We start from the raw sequence: 17,561 nt of genomic DNA, 5'->3' as shown, positions 1-17,561 counted from the left end.
CATAACAGCTTTGCCTGCCAAGCAGCCCCTTCCCCTTTGTCCCCTCGTGAGCTCTCAGCCTTTCCCGCCAGCGCACCACTGAAACAAACTACCCAAGCTACCTCTTCTCAGCTGGTCTTGTCTGGGATGAATGGTGTGTTAGAAGCATTCCTAATCATCAGAGCTGTCTGCCAAGTCTAAGAAGGATGTGAACCAGAAGAGTCTCTGAATAAAAGATGCTTTCCCTTCCTGGGGTTCAACCCTGTTTCTGAAGGGTGTTTTTCTGAACAGTAAGTTTCAGTGAACCATGGTCTTCCAGGGTGACTCTGGAGGAGGAAATAGCTTTGCTTCTTGACATACACAATATAAGCAAATCTCTGGTCTTCTCTAAGCTCCAGTGACTGCCTCAGAAAACCACAAGACTTAATTCTATCATCTATGGTAACATAGACAAACCTGGGGGACATTATGCTGAGTAAAATATGTCAGGAACAGGAAGACAGGAAGTGCATGAGCCCACCATGAATGGAATCTCAAAAATGAAGACTTGAATACCCAGTAGAGCAGAGACTGAGTGGGGAAGGAGTGGGAAGAGCTGGCAAGCATGCAGGATGGCTGTCTAGAGAGCTGATGGCCAAGATAAGGGTTACAGACGGGATATTGTGTTGTCTACTGTGGGCTTGCCAGAGCTGACTTATAAGTGCCCTCATCACTAATAAGATCAAGAAGGGAAACTGAGATACCAGACATAGCAATTTTCTTGACTCAAATCATCTCCCATGTGTACATATGTGAAAACATCATGCTATGCATGTTAAATATGTAGAATAACAAAGAGTAAAGAAAAGATTGATGATCTAGCATCTGTTCTTACATTAAAATATGTTTGTTCCTGACTAGCACACTAACTGTACACAGCTATGCTGGGCAGTGCTCTTCCCACATGTGCAGTGTGCAATGAGCAGTCATTCTGTTCGTATGGTGTGTGTGTGTGTGTGTGTGCACGCGCACGCGCGTACCTTGTGAAGATCAAGGGAAAACTTTGTGTAATTGGTTCTCTCCTTCCACCTCTTCCTGAGTTCCAGGGCTTGGACTCAGGTCTGCGGGCTTGCACACACGTGCTTTTAACTGCTGAGCCACTTTAACTGTTGAGAACATTCAGACTCTACTAGCTACTTGGAAATACTCGGCTCATTTCTGCCACCCATTGCTGTCTCCACCCTCCACTGTGCTACAGAACATTAGAAGTTCCTGCTCCTATCCAGATGGCCTCTGTATCTAGCCTCTTGCCAGCCCTTACACACCTACAGACTTCCCAGGCTCTAGTAGTCACTATTCTTTTCTGCACTCCACACCATCAACCTTTTACTGTCCACGGTGTTTGTCTTTCTATGTCTGGCTAGCTAGGATGTAACTCAGTTGGTAGAGTGCCAGCCTAGTATGTAAGTCTCTTTGTGTTCAATCTCTAGTGATACTAACACAAAGAACTTCAGAGGTAGAAGCGGAGATATCAGGAGTTCAAAGGCTTCCTGGCCAGTCTAGGCTACATGAGATCTGTCTTCATATTGGACTAATTTCATTTAATGTAACATCCTCCAGTTCCATTGTGCTGCCACCAGTGGTGGAATTTCACTATTGCTATGGTTGAAGAGTATCCCACTGTGAATACACAGCATCTTTCTTCATCCATTCATTTATCAATGAACACTACATTTGTTGCTGAACACTGAATCAAAAGTCCTGACAGAAACAGCTTAACGGAGGAAGGTTTATGTGGACTCTCAGTTTCATAAGGGTTTAGTCCTGCATGATGCTCATGGTGGCATGAGTGTGTGACAGAGGACTGTCACATCATGTCATAACAAGGAGCAGAGAAAGGGACAGGAACAAGGACAAACCCAGTGGCTGTGCTTGTGGCCATCAAAATTCCAGCCCAGTGGCATACTTCTACCAGCCAAGACCTACCTTCAAAAGATTCTATGGCCTCCAAATAGTGCCACCAGCTGAAGAACAAGAACTCACACAAGAAAACACTTTGTGTATCCTTGAGTGCTGTAAAGATGTTGGTCATGACTTTCCTTATCAGAGTAACTCTCGGCCACCAGAGTCCTGCTAAGGCCAGGAGCTGCACTGGAGTCTAAGTGCCTCTGAAGTCAGGCATATGCTTTCCGCCTATTATGTATTTAAATGGCATCTATCAAATCCTAACTTCTTAAACAAAAAAAACAAGTTCATCATCCAAGCTGAAAACAAGAACCTCATACTGTTCTAAAAGGTTCCAGCCCACAAGAGGGGAAACAAGAGTCCCAGTGTTCCAGAGGCATGCCTGGACCAGCTCATTATTCCTGATAGGAACCACAGAAACATTCTAAATTTGGCCCTAGCTGATATGCTGATGCTGTGGGCTTTTGCACACCTCAGGACACACTGCGCCAGAGCAGAGTCGACATGAACAAGCCCTGGTGACTTACCTGCAACAGTGTATGCACGGCATGGGTGACTGGGAAAACTCCCTCTGTGGCTGACAAGCACTCCGAAAATCCAATGAAGTACGCAACTTTCAAGCATCCCAAGATGATGGTGATGAATGCGAACAGTGTGATGCTTCCTAGGTAGGAGAAACACACGTGTGTTAGCATCCCAAACAAAGCCCATCACTTCTAGAGTATGCTGGTGAAAGGTGCCAAGGCCACACAGTGGGAAACTCAAAACCCACAGGCAAAAGTATTAAACTGGACCTTCCAATATCCTGTATGCAAATATTAACTCAAAATTATTCAAAGACTTATATATCAAAGCTAAAAGAGGCAAAAAATATTAGAAAAAGACATGAGAGAAAGTTTTATGAGATTGGATCAGGCAATGGACTGTATCAAAATGAAAAGGTGTGTGAAACTCAGAACACTCTCAACAAAGAAAGAAAGCACCAAAAATGGGAGGGAATTTTGAAATTTACTTGTTGTGGTGTTTTGAATAAAAATGGCCCCAATAAGCTCATAGGGATTGGCACTATTGGGAGTTGTGGCCTTGTTGGAGGAAGTGTGTTACTGGGTGTGGGCTTTGGGGTTTCAGAAGCACAAGTCAGGCCCAGTGTCATTCTCTCTGCTCCCAGTCAATCTAGATGTAGAACTCTCAGCTACCTCTTCAGCACCATGTCTGCCTGCATGCTGCCATGCTTCCTGCCGTGATAATAATGGACTAAACCTCTAAACTGGAAGCCAGCCCCAATTAAATGTTTTCCTTTATAAGAATTGTTGTGGTCATGGTGTCTCTTCACAGCAATAAAATCCTACCCAAGACACCTTTCTACAGAGCCATCAATATCTACAGCATACAAAGACATCTGTAGAATGAAACTACCCAAAGGAACTTGAGCAGACATTCCTCCAAGGATGATATAAAAATAGCCAGAAAATATAGGAAAAGTGCCCCAAACCACTAAACATAAAGTCAAGACCAAGAGACTGCCTTAGTTAGGATTTCTATTGCTGGGAAGAGACACCATGATCATAGTAACTCTTACAAAGAAAAAACATTTAATTGTGGTGGCTTACATTTTCAAAGGTTTAGTCCCTTTTCATCATGGTGTAACTTGGTGGCATGCAGACAGACATGGTGTTGGAGAAGAAGCTGACAGTCCTACATCTTGGCTTGCAGGCAACAGGAAGTATTCTGAGACACTGGGTGATGTCTTGATCATATATGAGACCTCAAAGCCTGCCTCCACAGTGACACACTTCCTCCAACAAGACCACACTTGCTCCAACAAGGCCACATCCCCTAATAGTGCTCCCTTTGAGGGGGCATTTTCTTTCAAACCACCACAGAGTCAACAAGTCATCCCTGCTAAGATTGGTGCCATTTTTGTTAAAGATTTATTTAATAATTTTATGTGTCTATGTGTTCCTGGGTGTGAGAATGTTCACCGTATGTTTTCAGTGCCTGTAGCAGCCAGAAGAAGGCATCAGATCCCCTGGAACTGGAGATACAGATGGTTGTGGTGTCCTGGGAACTAAATCCTGGTCCTCTGCAAGAATAGTAAGTATCCCTAACCCCTGAGACTCCTCTCTCCAGCCCCTCAGATAGGTGCTATCAATAAACAAACAACTAGGGTTGAGTAGCTGACTCCATTTTGAAGCATTTTCCTTGCAATCGTGAGGACCTGAATTCAGATCCCCAGTACACACATAAAACCTTGGTATGGCCATGTGTACCTGTAATCCCATAGTCAGAGAGATGGCAGATTCAGATAGCAAGATTCCTGGAGCTCGCTGGTCAGATAGCCTCACCTATCTAGTGAAGTAGTAGGCTAGTAGTGAAAGACATATCTCAATCCAGAGGATGGTACCTGAGGGGCGACACTGAAGGCATCCTCTGATCGCATATGTGCTTCTACATAGGCACAAACTCCTATGCACAGGTACACACACACACACACACACACACACACACACACACTAGAAAGCTGATTTCTTTTTATTCCTTTTCTTTTTATTTAAGTTAGAAACAAGCCTGCTTCACATGTCAATCCCAGATCCCTCTCCCTCCTATCCTCCCCCGCACCCCCACCAGGCCCCCCAGTCCCCATCCAATCTCCACTCCGATCCCCAGGGAGGGTGAGGCCCTCCATGGAGGATCTCCAGAGTCTGTCATTTCATCCAGGGCAGGACCTAGGCCTTTCCCCAAGAGTCCAGGCTGAGAGAGCATCCCTCATTGTGGGATGGGCAGCCAGAGTCCATTTGTATGGCAGGGATAAATACTACCCAAGGCCCCATAGATTACCTAGGCCTCCTCACTGACACCCACCTTCAGGGTGTCTGGGTCAGTCCCATGCTTTCCACATAGCCATCAATGTGGGGTCAAAGAGCTCCCCCTTGTTTCTGTGGGTTAAATCAACCCAGTCTTAACCCCTTTGCTCATCAGTTCCCCCTCTCTGTCACTGGATTCCAGGAGTTCAGTTCAGTGTTTGTCTGTGGGTATCTGTCTCTGCTTTCATCAGTTGCTGGATGAAGGTTCTGTTTCCCAGACTCTCTGGCAGTGGGACTGTATGCTGGCACTATCCTGATCCATGTCTAAAATCCATATATGAGTGAGTACATACCACGTTTGTCTTTTTGTGACTGGGTTACCTCACTCAGGATGGTTTCTTCTAGTGCCATCCATTTGCTGGCAAATTTCAAGATTCCATTGTTTTTTTTTCACTGAATGGTACTCCATTGTGTAAATATACCACATTTTCTCTATCCACTCTTCAGTTGAGGGGCATCTAGGTTGCTTCCAGGTTCTGGCTATTATAAATAATGCTGCTATGAACATAGTGGAGCAGATGCCTTTGTTGTATGAATGTGCATCTTTTGGGTATATGCCTAAAAGTGGAATTGCTATTCCCATTTTCCTGAGGAATCTCCATACTTATTTCCAAAGTGGCTGTACGAGTTGGCACTCCCACCAGCAGTGAAGGAGTGTTCCCTTTCTCCACATCCTCTCCAGCATAAACTGTCCTTAGAGTTTTTGATTTTAGGCATTCTGACAGGAGTAAGATGGTATCTCAAGAGTTGTTTTGATTTGCATTTCCCGGATGGCTAGGGATGTTGAGCACTTTCTTAAGTGTCTATCAGCCATTTTAGACTCCTCTACTGAGAAGAAGGCTGGTTTCTTAAAACTCAATAGGAAGACCGTCTCTACCAGCAATCAGAAAAGGCACCAGGTAAGGGAAGAGTTAAGCTGTTTTTTATACTATTAATGATTTTGACTGAAAAAAGAAAACATGCCTATAAAGAAGTCTGGCCAGGAATTACAAAACACATTTGGAAGGTGCTAGAAAAATCCAAAACTGAGCAAGAAAAGTGGACTTTGTGGGTAGTGTCCAGGCTCCTAGTCCCCTCCTGGCATCGGTGGCATGACTCACATGTCCTCTCCCACGCACAGAGGAAACTGAATCACAAGTGCTGGGCACTGGGGAACCAGGCTGAGAGTCAGGCAAGGGCGATCACATTACATGGCTGCCAGAGCCACCTCTGGTGAAATGCAATGCAACAGCCCACTCCAGCCCGGAGCCCTATAGAAATGATGAGAAGCTGTATTTCCTTAGTCCTGGCACGCCCCCAGTGAAATCAGAACCTCTGTGAGAGTGGAGATTCAATCCCAGTGCTTTCAAGGTGGCTGGTGAATACAAGGTGCCTTCTGGTAACAAGACAAAGTGAGGCAACCTGGTTGAGTGGCAAGAGCAGAGCCCTGAGCTATGTGTTCCCAGCACCAGGCAGGTGTGTGCGTGTGTGTCCCTACGTGTCATCTCCCTAACCCTAGCCTCAATTTCTCCACCTACTGAGTGAAGGCGGTCTACAGTAGTGGTGTACAAACCAGAGCATACATTAGAATGCCTTGGAAAGAGCCCTGATGAGGCTCATACGGTTGTGATCCATACCGGTTTCTGACTCAGGAGGTCTGAGGTGGGGGCACAGTATCTCTAGAAAGTTCTCTAATGTGGTAGATGAGGCTGTTCTGGAGCCCCAAAGTAGTCTAGAGTATCTCTGTGATTGACAGTGCATTCGTGCTGCCGTGAAACCCTCCCTGGCCCTCTCTTCCAATGTCCTTCCTTCCATGTATCCATTCATGCATCTACTGATATAGTCTGAGGACTCTTCCTGTCTGAGTTTGGTTGATGTCTGTGTGTACCAAGGTTCATGTGCTGGAGGTTCAGCCTTCAGTGTTATGATGGGTGGGGTAGAACATTTAAAAGGAGAAGGGGGAGAGGGTATTACTCCACCAGGCTGGGCATGTGGCTCTGTCGGTTGTGCAGGAAGCCCTGGGATCAATCCCCATGCCACATAAACTGCATGCGATGGTATGTGCCTGTAACCATAGCACCATGGAGGTACAAATAGGAGAATCAGAAATTCAAGGTCATCCTCGGCCACACAGCAAGTTCAAGGCCAGCCTGGCATACAACAGGTCCTCACTCAAAAACAAAATAAGTAAATGTTTTTGTAGATGTGGGACTTAAGACAAAGTTCCACCCCAGAGCTGAGGAACTATTGGGGGAGGAAGGCTCAGTTTTCTCTAAAAGTATAGTCTCTGATGGACATCGTTCAAGAATATTTAGCTAGCACAAATTGTCCTTGATGGCAGGGGGCAGGGAGAACATACACAAAGTTGGGTCGAAAGACAGGGAGTTGATCTGAAAATATGAACGAACGGTATTATATGAAATTCTCAAAGAACTAATGAATTTTTTCAGAGGTGGAGCTTAATGGAATGTATTTACATCATTGGAAATGGTCTTTAGGAGAGATTCATACAGTCCTCTCAAAGCCCCGGTTTGTTCTCATGAGAGCAGGTTGCTATAGGGAGGCCATCACATGCTTAGCCCTTTCCATGTGCCACTGGCCCACTTTCTGCTCTTATGACACTGTAAGAGGACCTTTGATACAATGTCAGCCCCAGCCTGTTTAAAAGCTCCGAGCATCAGAATCACGAGTCAAATAAATCTATTTACATTAGAAAGTACCCAGCCTCGGGTATTTTGTTACAGCAACACAAAATGGACTAGGGTACCTACTCAAAGATAAAGAAAGAGTGTGATGAAGAAACAAAAATACACAAGGACAGCATTGTACAACTTTGGATATCACAGGAGATTAGCAGGTGAGCTGGCACTAGACTTTCCTTGTGCAGCTTGGGAGGCCAGAAGACAGTGGGAGTTTCTCAAAAAGAGGCCATAGACCCAGCTTCCAGTTGAGGTGTCACCCGTCGACTGGGCCAAAAGAAAGTTGTTGAGGAAAGACGACATACAGCCCATGCAACGAAGTTTTGCACATCAACTACAAGTCAGTCGCTGTCCTGGGCACTGGGGGTATGAAAGTCAGTAGAAGAGGAAAGGAGAGAGCTTCTTGGGGAGCTTCTGCACATTAGTGGGAAAGAAAAAACCAAAAGAATGTAGGATGGGAGGAAGTGATATGGGACAGAGAGCAAGCTGCTACTGGGGGCTGATGGGAAAGGAGTCTCTGAGGGGAGCTAGCTGAACAGAGAAGAGAGAGCAAGGAGCTATATGATCTGGCCACCTGTCTGACCGACCAGTAGCTGGGAGAGAGTTCAAAGTGGGACAAAGGGGAGGGAAAACAAAGGTGACCAACACACTTTGTAAAAGCTTGGAAGTACACTGGGCAGGCATGGACAGACTGACAGATGTACTGGTAGCCAGACAGCAGGATGGGCTGATGGATGGGAGAGTAGTCAAGGAGGGAGATAATTTACTAGGTGAGAAAAGAAGATGAGAAGCTGAGTTCAAATGCCTAGAGATAAACTGCCTGGTGGTGTAGGCAGCTTGCTCTGTGAAGACAGAGTAAAACATCTGGAAGGAGAGAAGTTGTGTCTGCAAAACCTATAGATTGGAGAAGGACCAGATGAGGAAGACAAGAAAGGCTTTGGTAGCAGAGCAGGAAGCAGAACTGACTTGCTGGAACAGGGATTAGTATTTTTTTCTCCAAATATAAAGAGAATTGCACGCCTTAGATTATAAGACAAGAGAAAACGAGCAAGACTTGTGGGGCAGAAAAAGAAAGAAATTCCAAGTGCCCCCCCAAAAGGAGGCAAACATGAAGAGGGAAGGGGAGGGTGATATGATCCAAAATACTTTGAATACATGTATAAGATTATCAAAGAACAGGTTAAAAATAACATAAATTTAAAAGCCACGCATGAGGGGATAATGTAAAACATACCATAATCATAAATTAAACAGAAGCAAGAGTCAAGTATGGAAACCATACAGGAACCCAGAATGAAACAAATTGTCTCATTTATTAGGATGCAAGGTCAGAAAAACTGAACTAAAAACAAAATGAGGGAACGTGCTCTCTATATGACTAAGTGGTTAGTGATAGAAGGTTAGGGGTGGGCGAGAGGAAGCGGGTGACACAAGCAGAAAGTGGGAAGGGAATTCTACTACCAGACTATATGGAATTTAGAACAAAGAATCCTTCACAGTACAAACAATAGGACATAAAGCATGAGGAAAATGTAACAGTGCACGAAGGTGCAATACTAGAACTTTTGACCCAGCATGGTGGCACACACCTTTAACCCTAGCGTTGGGGAGGCAGAGGCAGGTGGATCTCCATGAGTAGGGGGCCCAGTGTGGTCTACATAGTAAGTTCCAGGCCAGCTAAGACTGCACAGTGAGACCTTGTCTCAAACAACAATGACAACGATAACAATTTGCTTGTATATGTAACTGCTACTAATTAAAAATAGAGCAGAACTTTTCAGAACTAGACCAGTCAAATAGACAGAAAATATCTGAAATTACAGAAGAATCAAATCACACCATTTTCTCACTGTGTAAAACTTTGCCTCACTTGAAAATAGAGCATACAATTTTGCTGTCTATAGAACATTGGAAAGTGTCAATCATGCCCCAAGAGGAAGGAAAATGGTGCGTGGCAGAGAGGCTGCCTGGCTTCAAGTCCTGTTTTCTCCCATTTGTTGATTAAAATCTTGAGTATTCATGTAACCTCTGGGCCTCTGTTTCCCAATCTGTAATTTGGGGATACTGATCATAATGTCCCCCACAATGCCTTGGAGTGCTGAGAAGACTCAGCGAGTCATTCCATAAAATTTCTCTGGAATACCTAGAAAGTTCTATAGTTGGGGTGTTATCGTCAATAACCTTTCTTCATTATACCAAAAAGGGGAAATTAGTGAGATGGAATCAAGTTGAAAAGCACCCTAGTCATGACTGAATGGCCCAGAAGGTAAAAGCACCAAGCCTGACAACCCATGTTCAATTCCCAAGCCCATACAGTAGAAAGAAAAAACCAACTTCTGCGAGTTATCCTCTGACTGCCACATGCATGCTGTGACAGACGTGTGTGTCACACACACACATAAAAAAAAGTAGCTATATTACTTGACAGTAATCCAGGAACTGCAATACCCAGTCATATTTCTGCTTCTGAGCACCAAAACTCTCCTTGGAGTCTAGAATATTGAACCATAGCCTCTTTCAGATACACAGTCCCACAGTTAGTCTTCCCTGGAAGGACATTCCCCAGTGCATCCTGAACGGCCATCATCTGGCCTCCAGCTGGACATGCATGCTGGGAAGCTCACCTTCCATCACAGTATGCATGCTGGGAAGCTCACCTTCCATCACAGAATGCATGCTAGGAAGTTAACCATTCATCACAGTATGCATGCTAGGAAGTTAACCATTCATCACAGTATGCATGCTGGGAAATCCACTATCCCTCGTGGTATGCCATCCGCGGCTATTGCTTCAGTTAGAAAGTCCTTCCTTATATTTGAAGGGCAGTCAGCCTCCTAGAGCTCTCATCCTTTTTCCTGGAGCTTCTGGCATCATCCACCCATCCATCCATCTACTCACTATGGTGGTTTGAATAGGCATGGTCCCCATAGGCTCATATATTTAAATACTCGGTCACCAGAGAGTGGCACTATCAGGAGGTGTGGCCTTGTTGGAGTAAGTGTGACACTGGAGGTGAGCTTTGGGGTTTCAAATGCTCAAAGCAGGCTCAGTGTCTTTCTCTCTTCCTGCTGCCTGCCATTCCAGATATAGAATTCTCAGCTACTTCTCCAGCACCATGTCTGCCTGTGTGTCACCGTGCTCCCCCACCAAGACAATAATGGACTAAAGTTCTGAAATGTAAGTAGCCCCGACTAAATGTTTATCTTTATAAGAGTTGCTGTGGCCATGATGCCTCTTCACAGCAATAGAACACTGATTAAGACATTCGTCCACACATCCAGTCATACATTCTCCCATACTTCAGCCCGTTCACTCACTCATACATACATATATACATACCCACAAGTCCACTCACCCACACATTGCCTCATTCATCACCCACCTGCCCATTAACCACTCATCACCCTGATTCAATTACTCTACAGACACCATCTGGCCTTGTTACGCATTAAGTCTGATGCTGGATTTCAGGACACCATGCAGAGAACATTCAGGAAGTGCCTGCACCTTCAGGAACTCACAGTCTCTTCAGCCCGACAAACAGTGACTGGATAATACAATCTCCTGCGGGACTGGTGCTGGGCAGATGGTGGGCAGGTGTCATGAGAACAGCAACCCAGGAGCTAAGGTTAGCTGAAGAGCAGCCCGAAAGGTCTTCCAGATGAGACTTTTTATTAAAAGTTCAGGGCTCCTCCCAAGATCACAGATAAAGGCCTATAGCATGTCCTACTGTAGGACTGCCACATCCTGCTGTCTTCTGGACTCGATGTCCTTTCTTCTTCCCCCTAGTAACACTGCCCTGCAAGTGCCTTTGAGACCCTTACTTCTTTCCAAAGAATGCTAAAGCTGCATCTAGGCACTGGGCTATGAGAAAATGAGTGCAGGCTGGAGGTGAAGCTCAGTTGGTAGAGCACTTGCCTAGCATGCACAGAGAACTGCTGCTCATCCCCAGCACTGCATAAACCAGGTGTGGGAGTGAACTCCTGTAATCGCGTGGATGCTGGATGCAAGGGCATCAGGAGTTCACAGGCATCCTCTGTACATAGGAAAGTTGAGGCCGCCTGGGATGCACATGAGACCCCGTCTTTAAAAAAGGAAAAGAGAGGAGAGAAGAAAGACAGAAGTGGAATGGAATGGGGTGGGAGTGGAGAGGTGAGGAGGAGAGGAAAGGAGGGGAGAGGAGAGGAGGGGAAGATGGAGCTAGCAAGACTCATCAAGGCTTCAGGACAGGTCTCAGAATCACTGCTCTTTCCCCCTATGTGTCCATCTCCCAACCTTATCTGGGTACACCTATCTCCTTTGTCCTCTTTCTTAATAACCTGTGGTAGGCCCCCATTAACCATTTTACAGATGAGGAAACTGAGGCAGACAAGTGGGGCTCCATCTTGCCCAGGAGCCATGCTTCCATCCATCACCGTCTGACACCCTTCATTGTCTTCCCTCTTCTTGCCCCCCTCCATCCACTCTGAATGAGGTCATGCCAGTCGATGCATCTCTACGTTGTCAGGGGACCAGCAGTGCCAGGCAAGTAGAGCTCTCAGTCTAGGCCCCTCAATAAAAGTCAGTTTGAAACAATGCCCCAGCAAAAGTCTAAGCAGAGCAAAGCTTCCTTCCCCATTGTACAAGGCAGGGGTCGAAGATGCTCCTGCTCAAAAGACAGAAAAGGCGAATGAGGATGTCACCCGTTTGTTATCTATACTGTCATTCTGTCACATGACCCTCCCTATGGGATTATTTCCAGGAACAGAAAGCTAGCCTCCTCCTGAAGCCCAGCCAGGAACAATCCCATCTCAAGGCCCTCTAGACATGGGAAACTGAACCCTTAAAGAAAGAAAGACAACACAAGAGCACACATTCACCCAGAACAGCCAAATCTGCAGTTGCAAAAAGCAGACTGAGGGATAAAAGAAAATGGGAACTGATACATGGGGATCTCTCTGAGGTATGTGATGGCCCGCCCACCTGACACACTCCAGAATGTCCTGAGAAGGAAGTCTCAGATGCAGAATTGTCTAGATTGTCTGTGGGCATGCCTGTGAGGGATTTAAGTTAACTGAATTTGGAAGACTCGGTCTGAATGGGAACAGCACTATTTCATATGCTGGACCATGGACTGAATGAGAGAGAGAGAGAGAGAGAGAGAGAGAGAGAGAGAGAGAGAGAGAGAGAGAGAGAGAGAGAGAGAGTTCAGAACCGGCTTGCATGTATTAATCCGTTGTTAGCTGCTTTTGAATGTGGATGTGAAGTGTGACCAGTTCTTTGAAGGCCATGATGTGGTTTCCCTATCATGGGGGACTGTAATCTCTGACTGTGTGATTCTGAGCTAAGTAAACGCTATCTCAAATTGCTTTGTTGGGGTCAAAGCAACAAGAGCTCTCCAGCTATGGAACTGGAAGCACTCGTCCACAGTGAAGTCAGCAGTTAATGAAAAAGAGGCACTGAATTTGAAAGAGAGCAAGGAGGAGTCTATGGGTGGGTTTGGAGGAAGGAAAGGGAAAGGAGACGTGGGGTAATTCTGTTATAAACTCAAAAAATAAAAGAAATCATTATCAGCTTTGTTTGTTTCAAATGGGAGATCCGAGGGACAATCTCAGGCAGTAATATGGGCTCATCACCACAATGACAAGGACGGAAGCCCAAGCAAGGAAGAGTGTCTGGAGGAGCTCTGCCTGCAGAAAAGCAGGACTGAGGATTAAGATGAACCTCCACCCTGTGATGCCAAGTGCAGTTTGGGGTATGGTCTCAAGCTTGCTGCACCTGCCCTGAAGTCAACAGATGACAGCCAGGACAGACAGCAAGGACAGCCATCCTCCAGTCCAACTGCCTCTTCTCTTCTCCTTCTGCCCCCTCCCTGACTCTTCCCCTCCAGGCCTTTTCTCTTCTTCCCGTCTGTTCATGGCCTGGTCACACACACACACACACACACACACACACACACACACACACGCACGCACGCACGCACGCACGCACGCGCACACGCGCACACACACACACACACACACCATCGTGTCACTGTGGACAGCCTCCTTCCAAGCAGGAACCATTGTGTTTTCTGTCTTCATCTCTGCAGCTTGTCCTATGACCACGCCTGGACCAGCCTTTCACTGGCAGCTCCCATCTGTCCCCTCTCCTCTCTTGTCTGTTAGGAACACTGATCTCAATCCCCATGCAGACCATTTCCAGGGATGGCCTGTGGTGGCATATTTGACAGAGGTCTGGAAAAAAAGTCTAGATGTGCCTTGTTTAAAACAAACACTGTGAAAATTTGAATTGTAGAATAAATTCAGGGTGGTCCCCCATTCACAAAACAGCTGTGACCGGCTGTAATAAGTTAGGCATTCTAAACATACTCCAGAAGTACAACAGTAGCCATCACTGCTTCCAGAATTTGTGTTCAAAGCATCTCTGGTCTTGAGACAGGCAAAAAAGCAAGGGGGGGGGAGGGAAGCACGGCTTCATCACATTTGGAGCAAGCTAGCAACGAAGAAAAGCCAGAAGTGGTAATTAATTGGTAAAAAGTTTGTTCATGCTCACTGACTGCTTGGGAAGCAGGCACAGGCTCCTAGGCTACAGAAATCCCTTCTAGAGGAACTCCTCCCTCAGTCAGCAAATGTTATTACCAATTATTTAAGTGGGTTAGTATTTTTTTATTGCTAAGAAAGTATTCCCTTCCTCACCGGAAGGAAATGGAATATTTCCTGCTCTAAGAGGCAACTTGAAGACCAAACCAAGCCCCACAACTTCCGATAAAAAACAAAACAAAACAAACAAACAAACAAACAAAAAACCCAGTGCCTGAAGTTCCAGGGGTGGAGCTTGGGGGAGCTCCATCCCAAAGCATCAGCCTCAGGACACACCAGCCCCCCACCCATCCCCACCACCCTGCCACCCTCCTTGCCCCCACCCTCCACAACCACCACCCCTGTAGAGACAGGGCCGAGATTCTGCCACAAACCCGTCTTTCCAGCTAAGAGTCCAAAGGAAACGTACAGGTGCTTCCTCTTGGCACCTTGGTATGGTAACTGTCCTTTTGCTCCCCAGTGAATCCAACAGTTCACAGAGATGGCCAGCTCATGGCGAGCTACTTTCTCTCAACATCTTCCTGCCCCTCCCCATGAGGTACCTGTGAGTCTTACTACGTGAGAGCTAGGGCTCAGAAAGCTGAAGGAGACAGAAGTGGGGAGTACAAGCCCTGTCTTCCAGGGCCAACAGCATTTGCACAGTACATTGCCTCATGGGAATGGCTACATCACTGCGGGACAACTTCCAGAGGGTCCACACACCCTACTGTGTGCTGTTCTCCTGGGTGTTACCTGGGATCCCACAGAACCCATGCTGATTCCCCCTTTCTCTATGGTACCAGACTCCCTCACAGGATCCCACACTGGCCTTTATGGTCCCCTAGGCCAGCCACTCAGCATTCCTTGGAGTCCTGGCCTCCCCTGGACTCTCTGAGCATATGGACATCATGAGCCCTCTGTTGTCCAATTTAGCTCCCCCTTTTCTCCTCCTCCCACCCTCTCCCCCTCCCCTCCCCCTGGGTACCATTTCCTGAGGGTCTGCACAGCTTCCTGTGTACCTGCCTAATCTACTTCCCCTCTACATGGTGTCTGAAAGAAACCGAGCTTGTCCACAAGGGAACCTTGGTCTGGGCTCTTGCCCTGCTGCTCCCTCTGGCTTCCCAACCTTAGGAAATAGGAGGACCAGTCAGAAAGGAAAGGAGGGAAGAATGGAGGGAGGGGTAAAGACAGTGAAGGAAAGAGGGGGGAACAAGAGGAAAGAGAAACTAGAGGAAGGAAGCTAGAAAGGAGAAAAAAGACGTTGAAGGAAGAGGGACAGGAAGTGAGGGAAGAGAAGAGGTGGGTGTGGGAGAGGCAGAAGAAGAGAAGAAGGAAAAAGAATGGAGACGAGAGGAGGTGAGGAAAGGATGCCTCTGGAGAGAAGAGGGACAGTGTCAACATCCTGGGGTGAGAGCACCAGTCTTGTCTGTGTGACATTGACACCCCTGCCATAGTAATTCACTAACCTCTTAACTCCCTAAAATCTCCATCTTCGAGAATTTAGGCAGTTTGTGATAGTGTACAGTTTTACTGAAGGCAAGATAAACTGATCGCTGAAAGTCTCTAATCAAAGGTGATCCCCATGGACTCCATGAAAGGGGCCTGAGATCACACCTTGGACGCGTCCACCTTCCCCCCACCCCCACCCCTCCCCCTCCACACACACAAGCACACACACAAACACACACACACACACACACACACACACACACACACACACACACACAGAGCCTCGTCTGATCCCATCCAGCCTGAGATTCCTCCTCAGCAGAGACTGAGTCTAGGGCTGGGCTCGGAGGGAACCAAGGCATTTGCCAGAGAAGGTCAAGTGTGCAAAAACTGGGAAGTGACTCTAAGGCAAATTACAGTCTAAGATGAGAAAGCAGCGGGAGGAGGCCACCTTTGCCCTGGATCTGGTCTCCTCCCTTTGCCCTGGATCCCAGCCCTCTCCCTTTGCCCTGCATGGCCCTGGTCCCCTTTGACTAGGTCAGGGTGTCCCTGGGGACCAGGCCCTCAGGACTCCCCTCATCCTCCAAGCCAGGTCTATGTGACTCTAGGACCAAGGATCACAGGCTCCCCTCAATACGGTGGAGAGGCAGCTGGACGAGAAGTGTCTGGACCACAGCAAGGATGGAGGTGTGGGCACAAACACCGAATGGGATCGTAGGGTACACAGTAGACTCAGGAAGGCCTTAGCCCAGGCAAGGAAAGCAGGACGGAGGTGAGGATGGAATAACATTCCAAGAAACAAAACATGCCAAGACCTTGGGGCTTTCAATACTGACTGGAACTAAGAATCTTCCACAGCCTGGGGTCCAGGATGAGAGCTCCAAAGAAAAGAGGCCATCAGAAGCCAGATCTTGGAAGCCTTGAGTGCCAAGAAGGGGAGGGTAGTCGCCACACTTTAAGTAAAGAGAGCTTCCAGCAGAGCGTAAAGGTAGAGAAGGGAAACCCAAGGGGAGGGCAGGAGAGATGAGGCAAACAGCTGAAGTTCGATCTCAAGGAGAGGCGTGGAGGGCAGCCCGGCTACACTCACCACGGAGCCAGCGCGCACCCGCATGCGTGTCCTTGGGGCGGATGAGGCGGCGCTGCATGTAGCTGCGGCCCACGTACCACAGCATCCAGAGCAGCTGCAGCAGCATGAGTGCCGTCAGCACGCACAGCAGGTAGCTCTTGTCTACACCCGCCGCGTGCACCGCCCAGGCCAGCAGGAACAGCAGCCCTGCCACGAACACGTTCAGCCCATACTGGCTGCTCAGAGTCTCCGCCAGCTTCTGCGGGACGCTGGCGCTGCGACGGGGACTGGAGGCCGGTGGAGATCCCCCGGCCAGGAGGTGCGGGGGCGGCGGGCATGCAGAGATCCCCGACGGCGCTGCAGAGAAGGAACCTGGTGGAGCTGCGGGAGAGGAGGGCTCGCCCAGGCCCCCAGGCATCTTCCTGTCTGGTCCCCAGGCGGCTGCTCCAGCCCTGCCTGTTGCTCCTGGCTCCTGTCCTTTCCCCACGCCCTCTGGGCACTAGCCCCGCTCACCCGTGCCCTCCGATCCTGCCCTCCCCCAGTGCTCCCGGCCCTTGATCAGGTCCCAGTAGCCGGCCTCCCTCCCGGAGCTTCTGTTGCACTCCGGTCCCCTGCAGCCCGTTGCCCCTGCCGCTGCGCCTCGAGCCCCGCTCCTCCTCTGCCCTACCTGTGTCACCCGCGCCCAGCCCGTCTACCCCACCCCGGAGCCCCGGAAACGCGGGACCGCAACAGGTGCCGCCCGCAGGCTCCGGGACTGGTGGGGAGGGGTGGGATGCTAAGGGACATAAGGAGTCGCAGGAGTCAGATCGGGGAGTTGCTGAGGGCGTGGCTGCGTCGAGGATTGTGTCCCCGACCCTCAGAATTCTAGGTGTACCCGCAGGGCCCGAGAGTACATGGGTCCGTCTTATCTGTGTGTCCCTGCCTCTGTCTACTGAGTGTTTTTGTTGTCTCTGCCCTCGATCTACAAGTGTGTCTGATTCCGGGTGGGAAGCAGGGAAGGGGCGTCTTTGGATGGGGGGGT

General features: G+C 48.1%; 1 protein-coding gene across 1 annotated transcript in view; it reads right to left on the bottom strand.

The window, feature by feature from the left end:
• The window catches only part of Otop1 (otopetrin 1), a 29,427-nt gene extending 12,266 nt beyond the window's left edge, over positions 1-17,161 (bottom strand). Inside the window, exons 1-2 of the mRNA XM_005068825.3 lie at positions 16,562-17,161; positions 2,451-2,587 (exon numbers count right to left, since the gene is read on the bottom strand). Coding sequence (XP_005068882.1) covers positions 2,451-2,587; positions 16,562-16,958 — 534 coding nt within the window. The 5' untranslated portion in view covers positions 16,959-17,161. The remainder of the gene's footprint in view (positions 1-2,450; positions 2,588-16,561) is intronic.
• Positions 17,162-17,561: the final 400 nt, after the last annotated feature.

This window comes from Mesocricetus auratus, unplaced genomic scaffold, assembly GCF_017639785.1.
Source record: "Mesocricetus auratus isolate SY011 unplaced genomic scaffold, BCM_Maur_2.0 Super-Scaffold_100006, whole genome shotgun sequence".
Classification (NCBI taxonomy): domain Eukaryota; kingdom Metazoa; phylum Chordata; class Mammalia; order Rodentia; family Cricetidae; genus Mesocricetus; species Mesocricetus auratus.
Note: the sequence above shows the minus strand (reverse complement) of the source record. Positions and strands in the feature narration are given on the sequence as shown.